Source organism: Hyperolius riggenbachi, chromosome 2, assembly GCF_040937935.1.
Source record: "Hyperolius riggenbachi isolate aHypRig1 chromosome 2, aHypRig1.pri, whole genome shotgun sequence".
Classification (NCBI taxonomy): Eukaryota; Metazoa; Chordata; class Amphibia; order Anura; family Hyperoliidae; genus Hyperolius; species Hyperolius riggenbachi.
In genome coordinates, this window is record NC_090647.1 from 500,188,482 (window position 1) to 500,213,985 (window position 25,504).

Genomic DNA, 25,504 nt, shown 5'->3' on the forward strand with positions numbered 1-25,504 from the left:
TTTACTTTTCATCCGTCTCAGTTACCCTTTAATTTGTAGTCACCAAACCAAATTTTAACAACATATCAAATTATTTGATTTCATCAGCAAAGGGAGTGCATACATTTGCATAAATCAGCATCAATGCAGAATTATTTCCATCTCGTTGACCATCTCTATGAGTGACACAGCTACACATCAGGCTTTATTCTTACAGCATAGATGTTATTTAGTATATATGTTACGGCCAGAACCCGAAGTGTGGGCACTTCTAGTTCTGGCCGGCCACTTCGGGTTCTGGCCGGCCAATATGCGAAGTGGCCGCAGCGCAGCGGCCAATGTGAGAAATGTAATGTTTACGCCGTCTCGCTGCGGCCAAATTGATGACAAAACTGGCTTAATTGAATGAAATATAACCGGCGGCACTGCCTCTCCCCGATCCCCCCCCTCCCTCCTCTCCCCGCCTCCCATACAATACGTAGCAGCTGGCGGGGACATGCAGCCGGAGAGTCGTTCTTCGCAGCAGGGGCAGCAGAGCGGGGAGGCTGCAGACATCGTTTCTGCCAGCACCCGCTCTGCAGGAACGGCAGGATTCCCCTGTCGCGACGAATGACTCTCCGGCTGCGTGTCCCCGCCGGCTGCTACGTATTGTATGGGAGGCGGGGAGAGGAGAGAGGGGGGGGGGGGATCGGGGAGAGGCAGTGCGAAAGCCGGCGGCTTCATCTATTACATTGCCGCCGGCTATATTTCATTAAATTAAGCAAGTTTTGTCATCAATTTGGCCGCAGCGAGACGGCGTAAACAAAACATTTCTCACATTGGCCGCTGCGCTGCGGCCACTTCGCATATTGGCCGGCCAGAACCCGAAGTGGCCGGCCAGAACTAGAAGTGGCCACACTGTGGGTTCTGGCCGTAACATATATAAGAGATTCCTGTGTACACATCATATATACAGTCACAATCAGATATGTATATCTGACCTTAAAAATACGGGGACTGCTTTATTGAAGCAGCACAAGTACCTAATTTTGATTGGTTTATTTCATTTTTATGGACTAAGCACAGCTATTACTGTATATATACTGTATATATACATTATTTTTAATGACTATTATCTGAGAAATAGAACATTTTATCATATTTTCTATTTTAATTACAGTTACAAATTCATTAGGAGTCGAAGTCGGTGCATTTTTTTTCCCGACTCTGACTCCAGGCACCCAAAATTGCCCGACTCCACGACTCCGACTCCACAGCCCTGGTTTGAACGACAGTTAGTCCACGGATCCGCCAAGCAGATCAGTCCAAACTGCTGCTATCAGTCTAACGATGGTTCATACACATGCCAAACTGTAGTTCAAACTACCGATTTGAACGACAAGTCGTTCAGAAATATCAGAAGTGTGTACGTACCTGAAGACTGTTATCTAGGTGAAGTTTGCTGTGGAAAGAGAGTAATCTGTAAAATAAGCAGTAAATTAATAAAATAAGCAGTAAATGAACACTGAGCTGGGTAACAAACAAAAAAACAAACAAAAAAAACCCCAGATGTGATGTCACTTCTTTGCATCAGAGAAAGGCCTAGTGCACACCAGAGCGGTTCTGCTGCGGTTTGCGATACGCTTGCGGGTGCGGCTCCGCCAGGGTAATGTATTTCAATGGGCTGGTGCACACCAGAGCGGGAGGCGTTTTGCAGAAACTCATACTCCCAGGCTGCTGCAGATTTTGGATTGCGGATGCGTTTCTGCCTCAATGTTAAGTATAGGAAAAACGCAAACCGCTCTGAAAAAACGGCACTTCAGAGCGGTTTGCCAGGCGGTTTTTGTTACAGTAGCTGTTCAGTAACAGTTTTACTGTAACAATACATGAAATCTACTATACCAAAACCGGTACACAAAACCGCAAAATGCTAGCTGAAACGCTACAGAAAAAGAAGAAAAAGCGTTTCAAAATCTGCTAGCATTTTGCGGATCTGCTAGCGGTTTTTGGTGTGCACCAGGCCAAACAGTAAAAAAAATGGAAACCAGCAGAAAAACTTTTCTTTTATTCATATCTGTTATTTCTGACAGTAAACGCTAAAAACAGTGTAGGAAAGCTAAATAACTTCTTATTAGATTATTTATTTTAATTTTTTTTCGGTTCATATGGAGTTTCATCTCACTTTAAGAACACTTTTGTAAACACTTTTAAAATTAAACACTTTTTAAAAATGTTATCTTATTGCACTTTTGGTAGAAGGAAAGAGGCAGCGGGAAATGGGAATTCAGTAACTACACAGGAACTTTAATGGACATCCGAGGTAACAAGTGACGTGATGAGATAGACGTGTATATGTGCAGTGCCAAGCACACAAATAACTAGGCTGTGTTCCTTTTTTTCTTTCTATAACTGAAAGAGTTATAAATCAGGTATGCAAGTGACAGTTTATTTCCTGGTAGGGATTGGGTCTGACTTGGTCAGACTACAGCATAACTCTCACTGATGAGTAATTACAGCTATAAAATAGTTTCCTGTCAGTAAATGGCTTCTAAGGGCTGGTGCACACCGAGCGGCTTTTTGGGCGTTTTCAGATCCGCTTGCGGCTGCGGATCTGCTTGGTCAATGTATCTCAATGGGGTGGTGCACACCAGAGCGGCAGGCGTTTTGCAGAAACGAAAAATGCCTGGGTGAGGCATTTTTTGGATTGCGGATGCGTTTCTGCCTCAATGTTAAGTATAGGAAAAACGCAAACCGCTCTGAAAAACGGCACTTCAGAGCGGTTTTGCAGGCGTTTTTGTTACAGAAGCTGTCCAGTAACAGCTTTACTGTAACAATATATGAAATCTACTATACTGAAAACCGCAGCAGCAATCCGCAAAACGCTAGCAAAACGCCTCATAAAAATAAAAAAAAGCGTTTAAAAATCTGCTAGCGTTTTGCGGATCTGCTAGCGGGTTTTGGTGTGCACCAGCCCTTCGAGCAGGAAAGAGATAAGAGGGGTCAATAATTCATAGATTTGAGCTCTGGCTTATGCCTAGTACACACCATATAATTTTCTGTTATGCTGGGCATACACGGATGCAATTATGCGCCGGATCGAGACGGTGGCTCGATCCCGACGCGTCCCCGCTCACGCCCAGATTGATTCCGCTCATCCCCGCAGGCGCTTCTTATCTTCCGCTCATTTTTGTCCCATTGTCCACCCGCGGGGATCGAGCGCAGTATCGATCCGGCGGGGTATCGGACACCTCGGAAATGATCAATCGAGCCATCATTGATAAGAAGCAATCCATCCGTGTATGCCTAGCATTAGATTTACCTGCCAGATAGATAATTTCCAACATGTTGGAAATGATCTATCTAACATCTATCTGCCGAGCAATTAGGCATAGTTCTACTCAGCAGGAAATAACCAGAAGACAATGCGCCAGAGATGATGACCAGTCTCTACCAGTACTTTACAGAAAATAATCGAATTAGAGAAAATCTAACAGAAAAATCTAACAGAAAATTGTATGGTGTGTACTAGGCATTACTTCAATGAATATGTCAATGAGCAGAGACAATGAAACAGTAAAAAACTTAAAAACTAGGTTTAAATAGAAAATAAAATTGTGGGAGATCTAAAAAAAAAGTCCTTTTTAGGAGAAGGAGGATAGATACAATCGTTTTTCTCATCACTTTATTTTCACCTCGTATGTCCTTTAAAGGGATACTGTAGGGGGGGTCAGGGGAAAATGAGTTGAACTTACCCAGGGCTTCTAATGGTTCCCTGCAGACATCCTGTGCCCACACAGCCACTCACCGATGCTCCGGCCCCGCCTCCAGTTCACTTCTGTAATTTCAGACTTTAAAGTCTGAAAACCACTGCGCCTGCGTTGCTGTGTTCTCGATCCTGCTAATGTCACCAGGAGCGTGCTGTGCAGGCACAGACTATACTGGGCCTACGCAGTACGCTCCTGGTGACATCAGCAGGATCGAGGACACGGCAACGCAGGCGCAGTGGTTTTCAGACTTTAAAGTCTGAAATTCCGGAAGTGAACCGGAGGCGGGGCCGGAGCATCGGTGAGTGGCTGCGCGGGCACAGGATGTCTGCGGGGGACCATTAGAAGCCCCAGGTAAGTTCAACTCATTTCCACCCCTAAGTGTCCCTTTAAAGAACCAGGTCACTTATGTTCTGCAGCTCCGAGTAGCCCCATTGTGTATCCTTTATCTGTGTTTTCTGCTCTATGCCTTTACACTCACAATACACTTTTTTCCAGTCATTTCCACAGTGTGGTGAATTTGCAGAGCTACAAGTTGCACAACAGCTGCACAGCAATACATGTCTGGATCACTAATGGAGATGTGTGCCTACAGTGGTTGGATGTACAGAGGCCCCTCCAGCACTGACATCTGCATTGATAAATACAACCTTGTTTATAATGCTTGACAACAGTCACTGCTATAACATCTGCTCTTTCTTCTGCAGGGCCAGAGCCAGGCAGCCAGATTACCTGTGTGTAAACATCACAGAAACGCAATGCGTTTTTACCAAACTGCCACATTTCTGGAGGCTGACTTTGCTAGTCAGGGCGGAGCTGGGATCCAGAAGATCTAATTGGACCCGAACACCAGAGTTCCTGGGTTATAAAAACAGTAAGTGATCGGGCCGCACGCAATCCTCAGGCTTCTTACATTTTTTTTTTAGTGTTAGCATCAAACTGGACTCAGCAAGGCAGGCTTGCAGCCCAAGCCAGGCGTCTGATTTCTGTGAAAAGAATGCCTCTGAAAGGGAGTACACATTAATATCTGTCACAGTACTGCTGGCACCATCTCACCTGTCACAGGATATTGGATGTGTCTTTGAAGTAACTCTGAAGGTTTACATATTGCTGGGCGTGAGGAGAAGCTGAGACGGCTCTCCCTGTGTGCGGCAAAGTAGCGGAAGATAACAAATATATTCCCCCTACTTATTACTTAGCCGCTCCCTCTATGGATGTAAAATCAGGGTCGACACCCAAATTAGTTATTCTACGCTACGCTATTCTATGCTGCGCCGCTATAGCCATAATAACATTACGGTCTATTGCAGCACCCAAAGCAGGCACTCCATGGCTCGGGCCGGCACTAAAATCATCTGAAGGGAAAAAAGTGCCCCAAAGGGGTATTGCCTCTGGAGAGGGAAGCCTTTGAGTCTTCCCCCATCCTACTTCACCGGCCCGTTCCAGTGCTGTCCCATCCGCTTTTGTCAACAGCTCACACATACGCAGCAGCATGAACCCGATCAGGCTTCGGCAGTAAAAGCTGAACCCGATCGAGTCCATGCTACTGCGCATGCATAAGCAAACTGCACAGTGGTAGGAACCCGACCAGACTCTGGTTCGAGCAGGTCTGTGCTACTGCACAAGTGCCGGGAGTCTCCGTTCTGAAAAATCAGTTTTAGTTGTTTGGGGCTTCTACCAGCCGCCTGCAGCCATCCTGTGCCTTTGCAGTCATTCACGGAGCCTCCGATCTCCCGCCGCTAGCTAGTTTCATTTTCGCTGACAGGGAATCGGCGGGCATTCTGTGCCTGCACAGGCCTGGCCACGTGTCTCCTTCATGTCGCCGTCCTGCACAGGCGCAGGACGCTGTTGTGGACAGGAATGCAAAGAAAAATACCCGTGGCCAAGCAAATCGGGCCTGTCAGCGGAAACGAAACTAGCAGGTGGCGGGGGACCGGAGAATCTGTGAGTGACTGCGAGTTCACGGAGCGGCTGGAAAGGGCTGGTAAAAGCCTCAGGCAAGTAAAACTGATTTTTTTTTTATTCCTGGCTTAAGTATCCCTTTAAGGATTTCAAACCTCAGAGGTTTGCTTTAAAGCTTTCCAATCCAGTGGAGGTCCCAGGGAAAAGAAATGAAGGGAAATTCCTTCATAAAGGAATAACTTCCAAAATTTTATTAAGCTCTTTCCACAATAACCAAAACTAAAAATAATTCATAAGTTGAGCTGTAAGTGGGAATGAACCTATTGACTATATATAAACAGACGGGTGTGCAGTGCTGAGTTTCTAACTTCATTTCGGTATCTCCACAGCCACAATAGGCCCTGTGACATCACTCACTGTGCAGCCACATTCAAAGATGCTGGTCGTGGACTTCGCTCCGCCCTTCTCACCAATCCCTGAGAACTGGAATATGAATTATTTATTGCGTTATTGGAAGGAAAACTCAGAGGAGAAGGAGGTAGGATACTGATTGCTGACAAATGGGTGCACTGAGTGTTACCAAGGCTGGATCTGTTTAATGTTCCGCCTCTGAAATAAACTGAGCATTTTTTAGGTCTGGTCAGGGTCCCTTTAAGTGGAAAGGCTGTGTCATCTCTGTCCCCTGCACCTCCTGTGTCCCCCTGTGTCACCTGTGTTTCCCTGTGCCTTCAGTGTCTTGCTCTGCCCCCACACTGTGTCACCTCTGTCTCTCTGTTCCCTAAGTATCAAAACCTTTTCTTTTTTTTTTATTTCTTTAGAATTGATTTTTCACAAAAAAGGCTACAGGGTCTTTTTGAAACTGTGTTTTTGACTTGTTCCCACAGAGTCAAATTTCACATTTTTTTTTGTCCATTTATATCGGTGGGCCATTCATAATTCACGTGTTTGTAAATCGGGGACTTCCTGTACAAGCGGACTGATGCTATAAACACGTACAGTTTCTTTGACTGATCTTAATGTTACATTTGTTTTAGGAAACGGTTCACTCTGGTAAAACACTCTATATACTGAGGGATCTGGAGCCACACACAAAGTATTGCATGCAGGTGACGGCCTCTACAGATTATGTAGCGGGTCTGGAGAGTGAGACTGTCTGTGCAATGACCGAACAAAGAGGTAAGTGGTTTTTTTCTTTTTTTCCCATTTCCAGTTTGCTTTGTGCTTGAATGGGGAGCTGGACTATGACACTTTCTCAGTGGCCGAACAGCTGTTTCGGGCCTTAACCTCTTGATGACCAGATAACGCCGAAGCTGGTTGTCTGCGGGTTTCCAAGTTCCATGTCAGTTCACGGAGGGTGTCTCCCAGAACTGCCTGCGAGCCTCCGATCACGGCTCGCAGGCGAAATGTTAACACGTGGGGAAGAAATCCCCGGTGTTTACACTGCACGGCGCTTTGAGGAGCCTACCCCCCCCCCCGCAAGGCACAGCACTGCGGTGGCGATCAGACCCCCCAGCGGGACATCCCCCTAGTGGGGGAAAAAAGGGGGGGGAAGTCTGATCGCCCTGCCTGCAATACGATCTGTGCTGGGGGCTGAAGAGCTCACCCAGCACAGATCAATGGAAAATCACTTGGTCGGCAAGTGGTTAAAGAGAACCCGAGGTGGGGTTCTAACAATGCAATCCACATACTGAGGCTGGGTCTGCCTATACAGCCCAGCCTCTGTTGCTATTTCAATCCCCCCTAACTTCCCTCTGCACTCTGCAATCAGCCATAAATCACAGCCACGTGTCAGAGCGGGCTGTGTTTACATCTGTCCTGTCAGTCTGCCGCTCCCCTCGCCTCCTGCAGAGCTCCGGTCCCCGCCCGCGTCCCTTCCCTCCAATCAGCAGCGAGGGAAGGGACGCGGGCGGGGACCGGAGCTCTGCAGGAGGCGAGGGGAGCGGCAGACTGACAGGACAGATGTAAACACAGCCCGCTCTGACACGTGGCTGTGATTTATGGCTGATTACAGAGTGCAGTGGGAAGTTAGGGGGGATTGAAATAGCAACAGAGGCTGGGCTGTATAGGCAGACTCAGCCTCTGTATGTGGATTGCATTGTTAGAACCCCGCCTCGGGTTCTCTTTAACCACCCTGGCGTTCTATTAAGATCGCCAGGGCGGCTGCGGGAGGGTTTTTTTTTAATAAAAAAAAAACAATTTCATGCAGCCAACTGAAAGTTGGCTGCATGAAAGCCCACTAGAGGGCGCTCCCGACGCATTCTTCTGATTGCCTCCGGCAATCAGAAGTAACAAGGAAGGCTGCAATGAGCAGCCTTCCTTGTTTGGCTTTCCTCGTCGCCATGGCGACGAGCAGAGTGACGTCATGGACGTCAGCCGACGTCCTGACGTCAGCCGTCTCCGATCCAGCCCTTAGCGCTGGCCGGAACTATTTGTTCCGGCTGCGCAGGGCTCGGGCGCCTGGGGGGACCCTCTTTCAATCAGGTAGCACACGCGGCTGGCAAAGTGCCGGCTGCGTGTGCTGCTTTTTATTTTATCAAAATCGGCCCAGCAGGGCCTGAGCGGCAGCCTCCGGCGGTGATGGACGAGCTGAGCTCGTCCATACCGCTAAGATGGTTAAAGTTATATTCTAACTATTCAACTATAACCTCTCAATACTTGTCATTTATAATTGTCCCAAGCCTCTATTACTTCTAACCATAAACGCTGAACAAGCATGCAGATTAGGTGCTCTGACTAAAGTCTGACTGGATTTACCTCATGCTTGTTTCATGTGTGTAGGAGAGTCAGACACTACTGATGAATGACAGATCAGCAGAACTACCAGGCAACTGGTATTGTTTAAATGGAAATAAATACGTCAGCCTCCTTATCACTTTCACTTCAGGTTCCCTTTAACAGTGTAAGATACTCCCTCTATTTCTATTTCATGTGAATTATTATTTTTTTTTATTCCAGATTTGTTTTTAATAATTTTCCTGTCTATTTCGTCTTAAAAATTTCAGAAAGGACGATTGCCCAGGCGCTGTTCATTACCGCAGGCATTGTTGTCTTTGCAATTATGATTGCTGTGTTTGCAGTCAAGTATCCCGTGCACAAACCCGTCAATACGATCAAGAATTGGCTAAAGTGTCCATATAGGGTTCCGCCTCACATACAAGAGGTGAGTACTGTTCAGGGTTAGGGTGGTTACACACACAGAGCATGTGACAGAAAAGCCTACTACAGTGGCTCACAATGCACCAGTAGCTGCATTTTGTTACGTGTGGCAGCTTGCCCCAACAGGGAACTCGCCGTGAGCCCGCCCCCCGGACGTATACGCTAGTGACGTCACACGTCATAAATGTCTGGCCCCCTCAGTCACGTGCACACTTCAGGACGGGAGATGCGTCATGTGTTTTTTTTTTTTTTTTGTGATATGCTCGCTGCACCACTACCGCAGTAATCCTATAAAGCTTGTTCGCGGTACCATGCTGCTGCCTCTCTATCGTTCGAACCGTTTCTGTTGTGCCGCACTGTGGGTAATGTGGCCTGTCTCCTACAGACTGATTCCTGCAGCGGTGGGGGAGAGTACCGCAATGTGACATTGTTAGTGTGGTAAAAGGTGAGGAGAGGCACACCTTGCTGTATCAGATGGGGTGCGTGCATAATCAGAGATACTAAGTGGTATCCAATAGGAATCGATTCGTACAAAGGATTGGTTAGCACACCAGCTTCTCAATCAAGCCTTTATTCTTCAATCATGTGTCAAACACCAAGTTGACAATTGTTTCGGGGCCATGTAGGGCCCCCTTCTTCAGAACAGTGCAGACAAACCTCTAGAACAGACATGGGCAAACTTGGCCCTCCAGCTGTTAAGGAACTACAAATCCCACAATGCATTTGCCTTTATGAGTCATGACTGTGGCTGTCAGACTCCTGCAATGCATTGTGGGACTTGTAGTTCAAAAGCTGGAGGGCTAAGTTTGCCCATGCCTGATCTAGAATAATGGCTTGATTGAGAAGCTGGTGTTCTAACCAATCCTTTCAAAGAGTAGTTAGTGTGAAAGGACCCTAAAGTGGTTTGAAGCTCAGCTTTTCTTTTTTGCTCTAAAAGATTAACTGCCGCATAATACCTACTATCAGGAAAAGAAAAAAAAAATGTTGCAGAACAGCATTCAAACAGTTATGGTGGCCACTCATGTTACAATTTTCAGGTCGATTTTACCCCAATTGGATTAAAATGATCGATTGTGTGAGAAAATCGAGAATTTTTTTTTCTTCAATAAATCCGATTTAAATTGTCAGTTTTCTCGATTAAAATCTATCGGAAAGGTTGGAAAAATCAGATCAATTTTATCAGAAAATGAAAATCATTTAACTTTTTCAATTAAGTTTACATTCAAGAATAAAGAATTTTTAATTGTCAAAGTGACCCATTAGAATGTATTCCTTCACTGTAATAAATGAAGTGTTGATTAACTCCCCTGGCGGTATGATTCTTTCCAGATTTTAGGGTCTAAAAGCGGTCCAGTTTTTTTGTATACTTTTAGACCCTAAAGCCTGGAAAAATCATGCTGCTAGACAGCCTGCAGCAGCCCCTACTTGTTACTCACCAACTTGGGATCCAGAGATGCCATTTTCCCTCCATCGTCCGGGTGGCGCTGTAACCCTGTAGTGAGATTGCAGATCTCACCTGAGGGATACAGAGCCTCCCAGGAGAGAAAGAAGAATGGCTGCCGGCGTCTGGATCCCCCAGGAGGTAAGTTAACACGCCCGCTGCACACTGATCTGTATTAAAGAGAGACTGAAGTCGTTCAAAATTCATGTTTTTACTTTAAAAATCTCTTTAATATCAATGACCTAACTAAAACGCTGCATCCCATGGCTGCACACCAACTAAATCCTTCACCCCCCCTCCCCCCAAATTCCCCGGGGCACACTGCGGGGAACGCTTCCGTGAAGAGGCAGAGCTTTGAGCTGCAGCTCTGCCTCTACACGTGTCCATCAGCGCGGATCGCCACCTCTCCCCGCCTCTCTGTCTTCTTTCACTGAGAGGGGCGGGGGAGAGGCGGAGATGCACGCGGATTGACACGCATGGAGGCAGAGCTGCAGCTGAAAGCTCTGCCTCCCGGGCAGCAAAATGCACGACCAAGAAAGACGTGGATTTTTGCTGGGGAGTTTGGGGTGATTTAGTTAGTGTTCAGCCGCGGGGATGCTGCATTTTAGTTAGGGCATTAATGTTAAAGAGATTTCTAAAATTACCGGTAAAACCTGAATTTTGAGACTTCAGAGTCTCTAACGTTCTGGCAGCTACCACAAGTCAGGTTTGGGATAACCGGTCCTGGCTTTTTTCCACCATGAGCCTGACTTGGGATAACCAAGGAGGTTAAAATAAATAAGGAAGAGATTTGTTAATGTAAGTGATGTCATAGAGCTTACCATACACATTGAGGGCCTGAGCCCACTAAGTTGTATCCGCTTCTGTCCGCTTTTCAGCATCTGTGACATTGAGGTGTAACTGAAGAGCAGACGCAACTGCGTTAGTGGACTCGAGCTCTAATAAATGAAAAATTACATATTACATCTAATATATATATTTTATGGATTTTGACACAATCACGACAAAAACAAACATGTGTAGGGCATTGGTTAGAAGAAGAGTCTAGATTTTCATTCAAACGGAATAAAATCTAAATTGACGAATCGAAAAGAAACAAAAAAATTGTAATGTGTGTGGCCACCATTAGGCTCCGTTCCCACTCGTCTTCCGCATCACGTGGGGCCAGCAAGGGTGGACAGTATAATGTCCGCTCAGCTGCTCCGCAGTGATGTGGCTGGAGCCCCAGGCAGATGCGCTCCCCTATAGGCTATATGGGGGTACACATCCGCCTGGCCCGGGATTATTGCGGACTGCACAGAAGTGCGGCCTGCTTACTGCCACGGATTCCGCTGATCCGTGGCAGCGTGACAAGTGTGATGTTTTGTATAACATAGCAGCTGTTCACTCTCCATTTAACAATGCGCGGAGAAAGGACTTTTTTTTTTGTCCGTTCTCCACTCAAGTGGGAACAGAGCCTAAAACACAGCACTTTCTTCTTCAGTCGAAAGCTTCTTTCCTGTGCCTAGGATGTGATTACATTGGCTTCTGTTTACATTTTCTTATCAGCCACAATTAGTAAACATTCCTAGGAGTGCTGAAACTCCGCTGCAGGCTTAGCAAAAGGGAGAAAAATGATCACTAGATACTTTGTAATATATAAATATAGTGGATATACAATAAAATGCAATTTCAGCTTTCAGAGCAGATAACTTTGCTTTGGGAACTTGCAATTTGTAAACAAATTTGCTTTTGTTCACAATTTATATATTATAATATTGTCGTATTGTGTAGATTGGGCTTAATATCTACCTCCAACTCTGTAAAGTAGAGAATGCTGAACACCTGCAGTAGCCGGGTATCCATCTGCCACTCACTCTCCTAATTCAGGCTGCTGGTCTACAGTTCCAGCCACTGTTGAACCCTAAACAAAGCTCCTTATAAGGAAAAGCATATGTAGGTGAAACTGCAGACTGTATGAAGAGAGCACAAGGCATACACCATTTCCAGTATCTTTTTGATGGTGTGTTTGTGTCTTGCAGTTTTTGGATAATCCACCGCCATCTACCTACCCAGAAGATGCTGAACTTGCATACAATGAGCAGTGCGATCATCTTTCTATCGTGGGACTTGAACTTCATGTTGATGAGGAAGCTATTACGAACCACAGCCAGCCGGAGGCTGAGAAAACCTGAAGGCTGGAGAACAGGAGGAAGAGAAATGACAGTGTTGCTTTGTGGCCTCCCAACTAACTTTACAGACAGTGGAGGGATAGCAGCTTCCGTGACCACAGAGTCGCATACAAAATGTGCTCTGCAAATAAGTGTTTATTGCACCACTCCAGGCTTGTTGAGCACTTTGTCTGCGCTTTGTGCCACATAGACACTCTGGTTTGTGTGCAGGCCACATAGGCTGTCGCCTAGGATGCCAAATAAGTGATACAGCAGGCTGCTCCTTGTTTATATTTTTGCTATCGGGTATTTGTACTGTACTGCAGGATCGAACTATGTCTTCCTGATCGGTGTGCCAAGTCTTGCAGTTCAAACATTTGCTGATACATAAGCATTAAGGAAACCTTCGTGATTCTCATAATGTGAATATTCTCCAATAACAGTTATTTTAACTTTTTTTTTTTATTTAATTTCTAACATAAAAATAAATCCCTTAACCTCCTGGGCGATAATCCCGAGCTTAGCTCGGGGTATGTCGCGCAGGAGGATTTCTCAGGCCCTGGTGTGCCGATTTGCATAATTTTTTTTTTTTTTTACACGCAGCTAGCACTTTGCTAGCTGCGTGTAACTTCTGATCGGCGCCGATCCGTCGCTACCCGCCGTGCCGCGCAGCCCCCGCTGAGGGGTGGATCGGGACTCCCTCTGACGTCACGACGTTGGTGACGTCATCGCGAGCGTCGCCATGGCGACGGGGAAGCCAAGCGGGAGATCCTGTTCTGAACGGAATCTCCTGCTTGCGCTGATCGCCGGAGGTGATCGGAGGGGGTGAGGGGATGCCGCTGCACATCGGCTATCATGTAGCTAGCGCTAGGCTAGCTACATGATTTAGAAAAAAAAATATTTTAAAAAAAGTGCTGCGCCCCCTCCTGGGCGATGTAATTGTATCGCCCAGAGGGTTAAACCGTGATTCTGTACTGTGGCAACAGTTACACAGATTTTAAATGGTGTTCCCTATGCAAATAATGATTTTAGGCAGAATGTTATTATTCTTATGTCTGTGCAGCTCGCAGCCAAGCAGGAACCCAACCATTCCATGGTGTCTGGAGAAGTCTTCCAAACATTTGCAGATCTGGCAACTTTCCAGAGAGGCAGTCACAGACTGACGAGATAGTTTGGGGATAAATGAAATATTCTACAGCTGCAAATGTATGAAGGTCAAATGCTTCTTTTAAATGGTTTAAAATACAAATGTTCAATTCTCAAGTGAATGGATCCTCACGGAGTAGCTTAAGGCCTCGTTCACATCATTTAGCGCAGATGGCTGTGCGATTGGAACGCAACGCGTCCGATCGCACGCCATCTGCGCTCCTATGCGCTGCGCTGCAGATCCCATTCATTACAATGAATGGGATCTGCGCTGCGATTCCCAAAAATGCGTGCAGCACGCGATAGCGCAATCGCGCTGCCACGCAGCGCATATGATGGGAACGGTAGAAGGGCTGTCTATGCCCTTCTACCGTTCTTGCGTGTCGCACACTATACGCGCTGCCAAAATGCGGACGGCAACGCGTATAGTCTGAACGAGGCCTAATAATTGTAGATACCTCTTCAGAGCCTCACAGCGGAGCAGCAACTGTCCCATCATGTAAAATACATATGTACAGGAGTGTACCCCTACTTCCATTTCTTCCTGTGGGCACACAAGATTCTGCTTTTAAGGTGGGTTCATATTGAACACTGATTTGCGATTTGGCGGGCAAAATCTCATGTTTTACCGCAGTTACTCTTGTGATTCCTGTGCAGTAGACCGAGACACAGCGCAATTGTCATCAAAGCCCTGCATGCAGCGTGTTTGTGGCTGATTGCAAATGCTGCAGTGAGAATGTTTCCATAGGGATATGCTAGCAGCAGCGCTTTGCTGATCGCTGGATCCAGTCTTTACATTTTTATACCCACAGAAGACAGAAAAACCAGTTCACACAGGAGTCTACATTTGCCAAATATTGTAATAATGATATTTTTTTTAAAGTGGACTTATAAATGCATTATTTATGTTGCAGGTACAGATTATGTGCAAAGCCATTGACATGGGACAGGGCATTGTTTACTGTAATTAAAAAAATGCATATTTGGCTGATGTACTTTGTCTTTTTTCTGACCCAAGTCTGACTGGAGGATTTACCTCCTGTTTCCTGCTTGAATGCTCATGTCTTCCACCCCTGCAGTGCGATTCTGGCCTACCTTATTCCACCGTTTGTTTTGGGGTGGAAGTACCAGATAGTATGGCAGTCCTAGCCTGTCCCTGTATATGAACATGATTGTGAGGTACAGGGATGGGCCAGCTGTAAAGAGGCTGAAAGACTGGTAAGAAGGGTGGTGTGAGGACAGTAAAAGTACTCAAACTCCACATTAGTGCCCCTTTATACTTGATTATAATGCCTGGGACACACCATGCAATTTTCCATCAGATAGACGGTCAAATCTATTATATCAGCCAGGTCTGATCAGATTCCTGATTTTTTTTTTTTTTTTTTTTTTTTTTTTCTAATTTTATTTATTTTTTTCTGATAATTCTTTATGGAGATGGTAAATTTGGTCAGCGATTGGCCAATCAAAATTACATGTGTGTATGCACCCTTACTACAAATGCTAACACCACAGAGGCTAGTTAGCCGTAGGGATGATAAATGAGTTGCAAATAATGTCTCCTTGCATTCACATTTCATGTAAATGTTATGCAGCTTGAACTTGGACCAATAAAAAAAAATGACAGGAGGTTATTCTGTTTGCTCGACTTTCAAGCTGCATATAATTTACAACAACATTTGAATGCAAGGAGAAATTATCTGGATCCCATTAATCATCCCTAGTAGGCAGCGACACTCTGCTACCTCCTGAAGATGGTGTCTGTGGGAGGGGAAAGTACACACCTCATTACAAAAGGGCAGCAGTGCTGAATTAGCAGCACTAGTTGGGCCTATTTTGAATCCACAGGAAATAGCATGAACGGGCTAAACTAGGAACTTCCTGAATGATTAGGCCTGTGCAAAGCTCTGGTTCTGCTCTACTAATTTGATTTCATGTTTGGAAAAAAAGTCTTTACATTAGTGCAGAGCAGGATCACCTGCGTACGAGGGAAGTCACCGCTGGGAGACTTGGGCACAGGATACAGCCGGTATGGCTGATCCCGCTTCTGCACAGGTTCCCGGCGGCTTTACATACTATTCCCGCTCCAGGTCCACATGGATGGTGGGGAATTATGTAATTTGGCAATTGCTGGAGGCCGAATTACAGTGTTTAAAAAGTAACTTCAGCTCCATCTTCTGACGGCGCCGAAGTAACTCACTGTGCGCTGCTATAACCGTAATTCCTATTACGGTCTATGGTGGCGCCGGCTGCGCCCAATTCTCCTGCGCTGGAATAGCAGTGTTCGGGATCATCTACCAGTCAACCTAGGCAGGTGCCTGGGGCCTAGTGGGTGTGAGGTGGACCACCTGCAACTTTCTGACCTCTTTCCACTTCAAATTACCAGAAGGACCTCAGGCAGGTGCCAACTCTACTACATTGCCTAGGGCTCCATTAATCCATCTGTGCATTAATGCTTATCTAGTCAGCACCAATACTACTGTTTGTTTTTAATATTTTAGGTCAGGTAGAATTTTTGGCTGGGTGAGAAGACCCGCCCACATCTGGTTTTCCAGGAGCAGCTTGCACAGTACATCTATGTTATCTGCACACATCCCCTTTGTGGCAAATCATGCAGTGCAGCTGGAAATGTGGAACCTTAGGACAGTGCCACAATAAAACACAAATAGCCACCATAAATTCAAATATTTAATCAAATCAGTTGCAGAAACCGCTCCTTTGTTTTCTCCACCACCTCAGCATTCGGGACCTAAAGAATTACAATGATTTAGGGCTGGTGCACACCGAGCGGCTTTTTCAGCGTTTCTGCAGCCGCTTGCAGCTGCGCATCCGCTTGGTCAATGTATCTCAATGGGGTGGTGCACACCAGAGCAGGAGGCGTTTTGCAGAAACGAAAAATGCCGGGGTGAGGCATTTTTTGGATTGCGGGTGCGTTTCTGCCTCAATGTTAAGTATAGGAAAAACTCAAACTGCTCTGAAAAACACCTGTTGAGGGCTGGTGCACACCGAGTGGGTTTTTCAGCGTTTTTGCAGCCACTTGCGGCTGCGGATACGCTTGGTCAATGTATCTCAATGGGATGGATCACACCAGAGCGGGAGGCGTTTTGCTGAAACGCATACTCCCGGGGTGAGGCATTTTTTGGATTGCGGAGGCGTTTCTGCCTCCAATGTTAAGTATAGGAAAAACGCAAACCGCTCTGAAAAACTGCAGTTCAGAGCGGTTTTGCAGTCGTTTTTGTTACAGAAGATGTTCAGTAACAGCTTTACTGTAACAATACATGAAATCTACTACACCAAAACCGCTACACAAAACCGCAAAATGCTAGCTGAAACGCTACAGAAAAATAAGAAAAAGCGTTTAAAAATCTGCTAGCATTTTGCGGATCTGCTAGCGGGTTTTGGTGTGCACCAGGCCTTAGGCCCGGTGCACACCAAAAACCGCTAGCAGATCCGCAAAATGCTAGCAGATTTTGAAACGCTTTTTTTTTTTTCTGTAGCGTTTCAGCTAGCGTTTTGCGGTTTTGTCTAGCGGTTTTGGTGTAGTAGATTTCCTGTATTGTTACAGTAAAGCTGTTACTGAACAGCTACTGTAACAAAAACGCCTGGCAAACCGCTCTGAAGTGCCGTTTTTCAGAGCGGTTTGCGTTTTTCCTATTCTTAACATTGAGGCAGAAACGCATCCACAATCCAAAAAATGCCTCACCCAGGCATTTTTCGTTTCTGCAAAACGCCTCCTGCTCCGGTGTGCACCAGCCCATTGAGATACATTGACCAAGCGGATCCGCAGCCGCAAGCGGATCTGAAAACGCCCAAAAAACCGCTCGGTGTGCACCAGCCCTCAGAGCGGTTTTGCCGGCGTTTTGTTACAGAAGCTGTTCAGTAACAGCTTTACTGTAACAATATATGAAATCTACTATACTAAAATCCGCTGCAGCACTCCGCAAAACGCCATAGAAAAATAACAAAAAGCGTTTCAAAATCTGCTAGCATTTTGCGGATCTGCTAGTGGTTTTTGGTGTGCACCAGGCCTTATAGAGGACATAGGAGGGCAGGGCTGGGAAAATCCATTTTGGATGGCTGCTGCCCAAGTCTGGGTAATTTAATGATCTTTCCATTTTCAATCTGCAGAACTTACTCACAATGGGTTTGGTGCACTAAGTAGCGGTAATATTTTAGGGCTTGTGCTACTCTACTACTATGGGTTGTACTACCGGTAATTGCATAACTCATGTGAGACGCTGCTGGTTGTAACAATAATACTGCCGTGTGCTGTCTGCATGCAATATTACCACACATTTGTGCATCAAAACTTCATTGTTTTTCTTTGCAGCTTCAATGAGAGTACTCTGTAAAAAGATTATCCATAAACTCCCGCCTTGCTGCAAGAGTACAAGCTGTCTCCTACTTACACATAAACTCCCGCCTTGCTGCAAGAGTACAAGCTGTCTCCTGCTTACTAATAAACGCCCGCCTTGCTGCAAGAGTACAAGCGGTCTACTTAAGTTACTAATAAACTCCCGCCTTGCTGCAAGAGTACAGGCTCTCTCCTGCTTACTAATAAACTCCCGCCTTGCTGCAAGAGTACAAGCTGTCTCCTACTTACAAATGACTCCAGTTACAACATTTCATACAAAATTGTCTCCATGTATCTGTTTGTGTAATTGTATATTTTTTTTTTTTGCTACATGTTACAGTATTGTATAAATTGTATAAACTGCCGTAAGAAGTTTAAAGAGAACCCAAGCAGATTTTTTAAAATCTGAATAGGACACAAAGGCATGTTCTGTGCACGACATGCCTGTGTCCTTCTACTGCCACCGCCAGTCCCCACTGGGCTCTGCTGTCCCCCCCTGCAACATAGCGCTAGGCTAGCGACAATCTGCTTGCCACTAGCATATTTACCTTGTATTTACCCTGCAATAGAGGAGGCGGGGAGGAGAAGCTGACTGACAAATACGAGGTAAATAACAGGCTAGCGACAGGCAGATTGTCGCTAGAATAGTGCTATTTTGCAGTGGGGACAGCAGAGCCCAGGGGGGGACTGTCAGCGGCAATAGAAGGACACAGGCATGTCATTGTGGACAGAACATGCTTCTGTGTCCTATTCAGATTAGAAAAATCTGCCTCGGGTTCCCTTTAAAGGACAACTGAAGTGAAAGAGATATGAAAGCTGCCATATATCCTTTTACACAATACCAGTTGCCCGGCAGCCCTGCAGATATATAGTTTATTTTTACTTCAGAGTCCCTTTAATGTTAATGAGGCCAAGACATATTTCACCATCGACTTTGATCACAGGCTGCTTCTTCTCTAAACACAGAGCAGTTTGAGGTTCTGGTAAAATCCACATCCCATTAAGGGGGACCAAGAAGATCTTCTCGTCTTCTCTGGTATGTGCAGCTGAAACGAGCCCTTCTGTCTCATGAAAACACCCCATTTGAAGGGAACTTGAAGTGAGGAGATTTTTTTCGTTTCTTTAAACACTGCAAGTTTTCTGGCTGTCCTGCTGATCCTCTGCCTTTAATACTTTTAGCTATAGACCCTGCATTGATATTTGATGTTTCTGACAAAAATCTCACAAGATTAGCTGCATGCTTGTTTCAGGTGGGCGATTCAGACACTACTGAAGCTAGAAAGATCAGCAGGGCTGCCAGGGAACTGGTACTGTTTAACCGCTTATTTCTGCCAGGGTGTAGGTTTCACTTGCAGCAGCGCCGTCCGCTCGCTCTCACTGTTCCTGACACTGCATCACTGCACCTGCTCACTCTGCTGTCACACTGACACCAGCTTCTGTATATCAGACAGGAGCCAATGACCCCATGATGTCTGTGAGCCAATGACAGCTATGAAATTGTATAATAGGGCCCAGGCGGCTCTGGTCCTAAAGCAGCCAGAGCTGTCTGATCTGCAAGTGGGTAAAAGGGAATAAATATGGCAGCCTCCACATCCTTCTCACTTCAGGGAACCGCGGCGGCGATTGAAATCTACGCCCTAGCAGGAATAAACGGCCACAAACAGGACAGATTTCAATCACCGCCATCTGGTTTTCTATGCAGCTTTATCAATCCGCTCATATCTTGTATGAAAAGAAACCACAGACACGCTTCTTTTTGCAAAATATATATTTATTAGTAGTTTAAAAAAAAAACACAGGAGATGTCCAAAGAATAGATAATGAAGGTGGAGAGGAGCGAGGGGGATTGCTACACTTTCCTCTTTACAGCTTGGTTCACACTGCAAGTGCTTTTCTAAGCGCTTGAGACTTTAGAAGCTCTTGCTAATGTAAACCTATGTGTGTTCTCACTTGAGCGATGTGATTTTTTTTAAAAGTCCCCCATATCATTAGATGAGCAAGAGCTTTTACAATCACTGCTTCTTAAAAAGCTCTTGCAGTGTGAGCCAGGCCTTATGGTATTAAACTTAATATCCAAGCAGTTTGCTAACCTTATTTGCAGCCGAAACTAAATAACATATATATATTTAATCTCAATAAGTACCTTAAATGGTATTTCACATTTGGGTCACATGATCCTTGGCTGCTACTTCCTGAATAGATTCAGCTATGTGGGCGGAGATTCACAAAGCACGGTAATGGTATAGCCTGAATGGGCGGCTAGAAACCCAGCCCAGTGAGCCCACCATGCTGAAACTGCTGAGCTCAGACACGGGTTTCCTACAAAGGAATTGCAGCAACAAGAATCATGTTACCAGGCACTTTATTCATTCCTATTCTGAAATTGCTGTAAATCTTTAAAATTAGATTTTCATCCAAAATCACTTTAAGTGGACCTAAACTGAAAAGAAAAAAAAAGGTCTTTTACTTGCTTCTACCAGCCCCCTGCAACCGCTCTGTGCCGCGCCATCACTAAATGTTCTTCCAGTCTCCTGCAGCGACACTGTCATTTGGATGTACATCCTTGGTCCACACGCCTCTTGATCTCGCTCCTGTGCACAGGAGCACTCTACGCATGCGCAGTATGAAAAATCTACTGCGAATGCGCAGAACCCTTCCAGCAACGGTAGCATGATCAAGGACGCCCGTGCATGCACAGTGGCCGTCGACTCGCCAGTCAGCCATCTGGAAGAGGGATGCAGTGGGGGACTGGAGGATCACTAAAGTGACAGTGTGGGCACGGTGGCTGGTAGAAGCCCCAGGTAAGTTAAACTAGTTTTTTTTTTTAAGTTTAGGATCCCGTTAAATAGAACCCGAGGTGGGCAGATTGGACACAGAGGCATGTTCTCTGCCTCATGATATACCTCTGTGTCCCCAGGCATATCTTGGAGGTAAACACAGGGAGACAAATTCCTTGTTCAAAACGCCTGCTAAGGACATTCCTGCAGGGACTTTTCCTTATCTCTCTCCCTGGCCGTGCCCCTTGCTGCTCTCCCGCCTCCCTGAACGCAGCGAGAGACACACAGTCTCTCCGTGCAGCGTCGTGACCTATAGGTCATGAAAGTGAAAGTAGGCCAGTGCGGTCCACAGGAGCGGCGGTTTTTCTCTTTAAGCTAGTGCCAGACATTTGCTCTATCTTTTTATTTTTAACTGCATGTTTTTCCCTGTACAAAATAGTGTGACTGTGCAGCATTTATTGACATTTGCATAGATATTTTCATAATTTAATACTAACACCTAGAAAAGAGAGAGTTTTACAAAGGAACATGTGCCAGAACAATAATCAAGGTCCCTAATTTGAAAACTGAGGGCCTTTATGCATGGTACACACAATGCAATTTTACATCAGATTGACAGTTGAATTGATTATTTCCGACAGGTCCACTCTGATTTCTGAATGTTTTTCTGATTCTTTTTCCAATCAATTTTATACAAAATCGTTCAGAAAAATGATCAGCAATCAATTCAGACCTGTCAGAAATAATCGATTTGACCATCAATCTGATGGAAAATTCCATTGTATGTACCAGGTATAATTTGTGAAAATCGTATTTATTTTCCTTAGTCAGCTACCCATTTAAATTTTTTTTTTTTTTTTGAAAAAGGTAAAAGTACTTGTAATCCTCTAACAAGGTCCTTCCTCCATTCTTACCTGAAAGGACAACTGTAGCAAGAGGGCTATGGAGGCTGCCATATTTATTTTACTTTTAAACCATGCTAGTTGCCTGGCAGCCCTGCTGATCTATTTGGTTGCAGTAGTGTCTGAATAACACCAGAACAGAAACAAGGAAACGAATCAGTGAAAATGGATCAGAAACGGATCAGTTGTTACTCGGCATCAGTTTTTAAACTGTGACTTCCCGTTCTGTTAGCGGGGCGTAAATACGACGGGTTAGCCAATTCGGAAAATTGCGGACAACCCCAAACTTACGCCATGTTCGGCGGAACATATCAAAAGGATCCATTCAAACAGAGCAATGTGAACAAATCCATTGGTTAACATTGGATCTGTTAGGATCCGCTCCGATACAGTTTTCACTGCCAAATTGCAATGTGAACCAGGCCTAAAAGGAAATAAATATAGCAGCCTCCATGTGCCTCGGACAAGTGTACTTTAAAGGGGAACTGAAGTAAGAGGTATACGGAGGCTGCCATATTTATTTCCTTTTAATCAATACCAGTTGCCTGGCAGCCCTGCTGGTCTATTTCTCTGCAGTAGTATCTGAATAACACCAGAAACAAGCATGCAGCTAGTCTTGTCAGATCTGACTTTAAAGTCTGAAACACCTGATCTGCTGCATGCTTGTTCAGGGGCTATGGCTAATAGTATTAGAGGCAGAGGATCAGCAGGGCTGCCAGGCAACTGGTATTGCTTAAAAGGAAAAACATGGCAGCCTCCATATACCTCTCTTCAGCTCCCCTTTAAGAAACCTTGATTCGGTTCTGACTTGCAAAAGAAAAAGCAGCATTAGTGTGTATTCCAGACAGTATATAAAAGGTACAAAATACGATAACCATATAAAATAAAATGGAGACAAACAGTATGAAAATATTTACATCTTTCAGTGCAGCTGAGATTAGTTAGTCTTGCTAACCCTGATATTTCTTTGGCATTTTATTCTATTTCAATGCAAGTCAGCTGCAAATATACCCTTTTGTAGTGTGACAACTGACCGTTTTCACCAAGATGGAGGCTGGGAGGAGCTTGTAAGTGGGGGAGTGGCCATGGCAAAAATAGAACATTATGCTAAAATAAATAAATTGTTAGTCTGCCCCCGAGATTTGTGGCCAGATCTGCTTTAATCAGCGTCCTGGAAAAGTGCTTTAACTTAATTTGGAGTCATAGGGCTCTTTTCCGCTGGCTGCGTTTTGCGATGTGATTCCGATCGCTATCAGATCACAAAAAACTAGTTATTCACATAACTGATGGAAACCGTGCCGGGATATTTCCCATAGTGCAATGCATTTGCGACAAGATTTTTCCCATTTGCGTTACAAATTAGAAAATTTGCATGCAAGTTGAACATATAGGATCACGTAAATTAACTTCATCAATATGAATGGAAAAATTGCAGTGCCAAAATTTGCTTAAAAGCAACAGGAACAAACAAAAGAAGAATTGGAAGAAAAAAAAATTAGAAAAACGCAGAATCGGAAATCTGAAAGATTGTGATCAGAAATCCCAGGGATAAGGTAGGGGACACACTTGCTCTCGATTTTGAGTTTTCCGCTGCTCTGCAGTCGCACTTTTCCGCGTGATTTCACGATTAGAAAAAAAAAAATCGCAAACGCATTGTACTCAATCACAATTTTCATTGGCTTACACTATATGCAAATCGCTTAGATGGTTGCCAAAATTTGCATCCGAAAATTTGCAATAAAACGCATAAATGCAATCCCATTACAGAGCTATGCAGGGAATTAGCCAAAACGCAGTTCGCACATTAATTCTGAGAAAGGGGCCTTGCTCAGCGCAAGCCTTTTCCTTTAGTTTTATTGCACCCCTCCCCCTTATTATTGTCAGTTTTGAGTCTGTCTTCAGAATGTTCAGTAAACCACAGGACAGGATAGGCTGACAGTGATATGTCTGTACACAGTTATGGTAGAAGGGTAGCAGGATCTGTGATATTGTCAGTCACCACCGCAGTGCTTGTGGAGAGTTTAGCAGGGGTATTGGATTGCCACAAGTGGAGTGCTCCCTCAAGCACTGACAGGGGCCTCTTCCTTTGTCTCTTCACTGTCCACAGACACTGATGTCAGCTGTTCGCTGGACTCTCCGCAGTCTTCACTGGGCTGTGTCGGCAGGTGTGGCGTGTTGTAAAACGGCATGCTTAGGAACTGAAACACAAAACAGAACAGGTTAGACCAGGGGGGTCAAACTCAAATGTGGGCCGAAATTGGACAGTGGGACCTAGTCATGGGCCCACCTCAATGTCTACTAGCCACTTTCCTCCCTTAAAGTTCCCTGGTAAATGGCTTTCCTCCAGCCCCATACAGGTCCCTGGTGTCTAGTGGCCCTCCATCCTCTATACAATTCCCCAGTGTCTAGTGGTCCTCCCTCCCCTATACAGTTCCCTGGTGTTTAGTGCTTTCCCCTCTCTCCCCCCTATATGGCTTCCCTAGTGTTCTAATGCTTCACCTCCAATATAGCTTTCTTGGTGGTCTAGAGTTGGCCAAACATAATGCAAAGTGGGGAAACCACTTGGGGCAAAATGTAATGACTGAGGGCCAGATTTGGCCCGTGGGCCGGAGTTTGACATGTATGGGTTATGCTAGGTACACACCATACAATTTTGTGTTAGATACTGTAGATGGTTCAATAGATAATTTCCGACATTTTTCTCATCAATTGCTCATCTCATGGAAATAGATAAGAAAAGTTAACAAAATCAAATCGGAAATCGATCAGAAGATCGAATCATAAATCGATCAGATGGAAAATCGACCCGAAAAAATGCATCGTGTGTACCCAGCATTAGAGTAATGCAATTGTTATTTGCATAGCGACAATGTATTTTATGGTGCTGTACAACTAAATGGTAAATAATTCACATAAATGACATACAGTGGCTTGCAAAAGTATTCGGCCCCCTTGAAGTTTCTACATTTTGTCACATTACTGCCACAAACATGAATCAATTTTATTGAAATTCCACATGAAAGACCAATACAAAGTGGTGTACATGTGAGAAGTGGAACGAAAATCATACATGATTCCAAACGGTTTTTAAAAATCAATAACTGCAAAGTGGGGTGTGCGTAATTATTCAGCCCCCTTTGGTCTGAGTGCAGTCAGTTGCCCATAGACATTGCCTGATGAGTGATGAGTGCACCTGTGTGTAATCTAATGTCAGTACAAATACAGCTGCTCTGTGAGGGCCTCAGAGGTTGTCTAAGAGAATATTGGGAGCAACAACACCATGAAGTCCAAAGAACACACCAGACAGGTCAGGGATAAAGTTATTGAGAAATTTAAAGCAGGCTTAGGCTACAACAAGATTTCCAAAGCCATGAACATCCCATGGAGCACTGTTCAAACAATCATCCAGAAATGGAAGGAGTATGGCACAACTGTAAACCTACCAAGACAAGGCCGTCCACCTAAACTCACAGGCCGAACAAGGAGAGCGCTGATCAGAAATGCAGCTAAGAGGCCCATGGTGACTGGACGAGCTGCAGAGATCTACAGCTCAGGTGGGAGACTCTGTCCATAGGACAACTATGAGGGCCCGTTTCCACCATAGCGTTGCGGAATCGCCTGCATTCCACCGCGGACGAAATCGCATGCGGGTGCGATTCCGCATGTGTTTTTGCCGCGATTTCGCATGCGATTCCGCATAGGTAAGGCTGCATGCGAATTTAACCATGTCACTGCCTGAGTAAATTAACTTTATTACCTATGCGAAATCGCATGCGATTTCGCGGCAAAAAACGCATGGTCACCCCGCATGCGATTTCCCTATTAGTTACATTAGCGGCGATTCGCGCACATTCCTTCTGCACGCGAAATCTGACGGCCCTGCCGTGCAGATTTCTGCCGCACCAAAAAACGCTGCCGCAGCCGCACAAGTGGAAACAGCCTCATCCACTTACA

At 45.2% G+C, this 25,504-nt stretch overlaps 2 protein-coding genes across 2 annotated transcripts in view; one reads left to right on the forward strand and one right to left on the reverse strand.

Annotated features, from left to right (window-relative positions):
- Positions 1-14,508, forward strand: part of LOC137547190 (interferon gamma receptor 2-like) — a 30,913-nt gene extending 16,405 nt beyond the window's left edge. The window contains exons 3-7 of the mRNA XM_068270471.1: positions 4,430-4,596; positions 6,014-6,162; positions 6,659-6,800; positions 8,627-8,784; positions 12,243-14,508. Coding sequence (XP_068126572.1) covers positions 4,430-4,596; positions 6,014-6,162; positions 6,659-6,800; positions 8,627-8,784; positions 12,243-12,395 — 769 coding nt within the window. The 3' untranslated portion in view covers positions 12,396-14,508. The remainder of the gene's footprint in view (positions 1-4,429; positions 4,597-6,013; positions 6,163-6,658; positions 6,801-8,626; positions 8,785-12,242) is intronic.
- Positions 14,509-19,629: 5,121 nt separating this feature from the next.
- LOC137547191 (interleukin-10 receptor subunit beta-like) overlaps positions 19,630-25,504 on the reverse strand; it is a 35,348-nt gene continuing 29,473 nt past the window's right edge. The window contains exon 7 of the mRNA XM_068270472.1: positions 19,630-23,748. Within this exon, the coding sequence (XP_068126573.1) occupies positions 23,611-23,748 (138 nt within the window). The 3' untranslated portion in view covers positions 19,630-23,610. The remainder of the gene's footprint in view (positions 23,749-25,504) is intronic.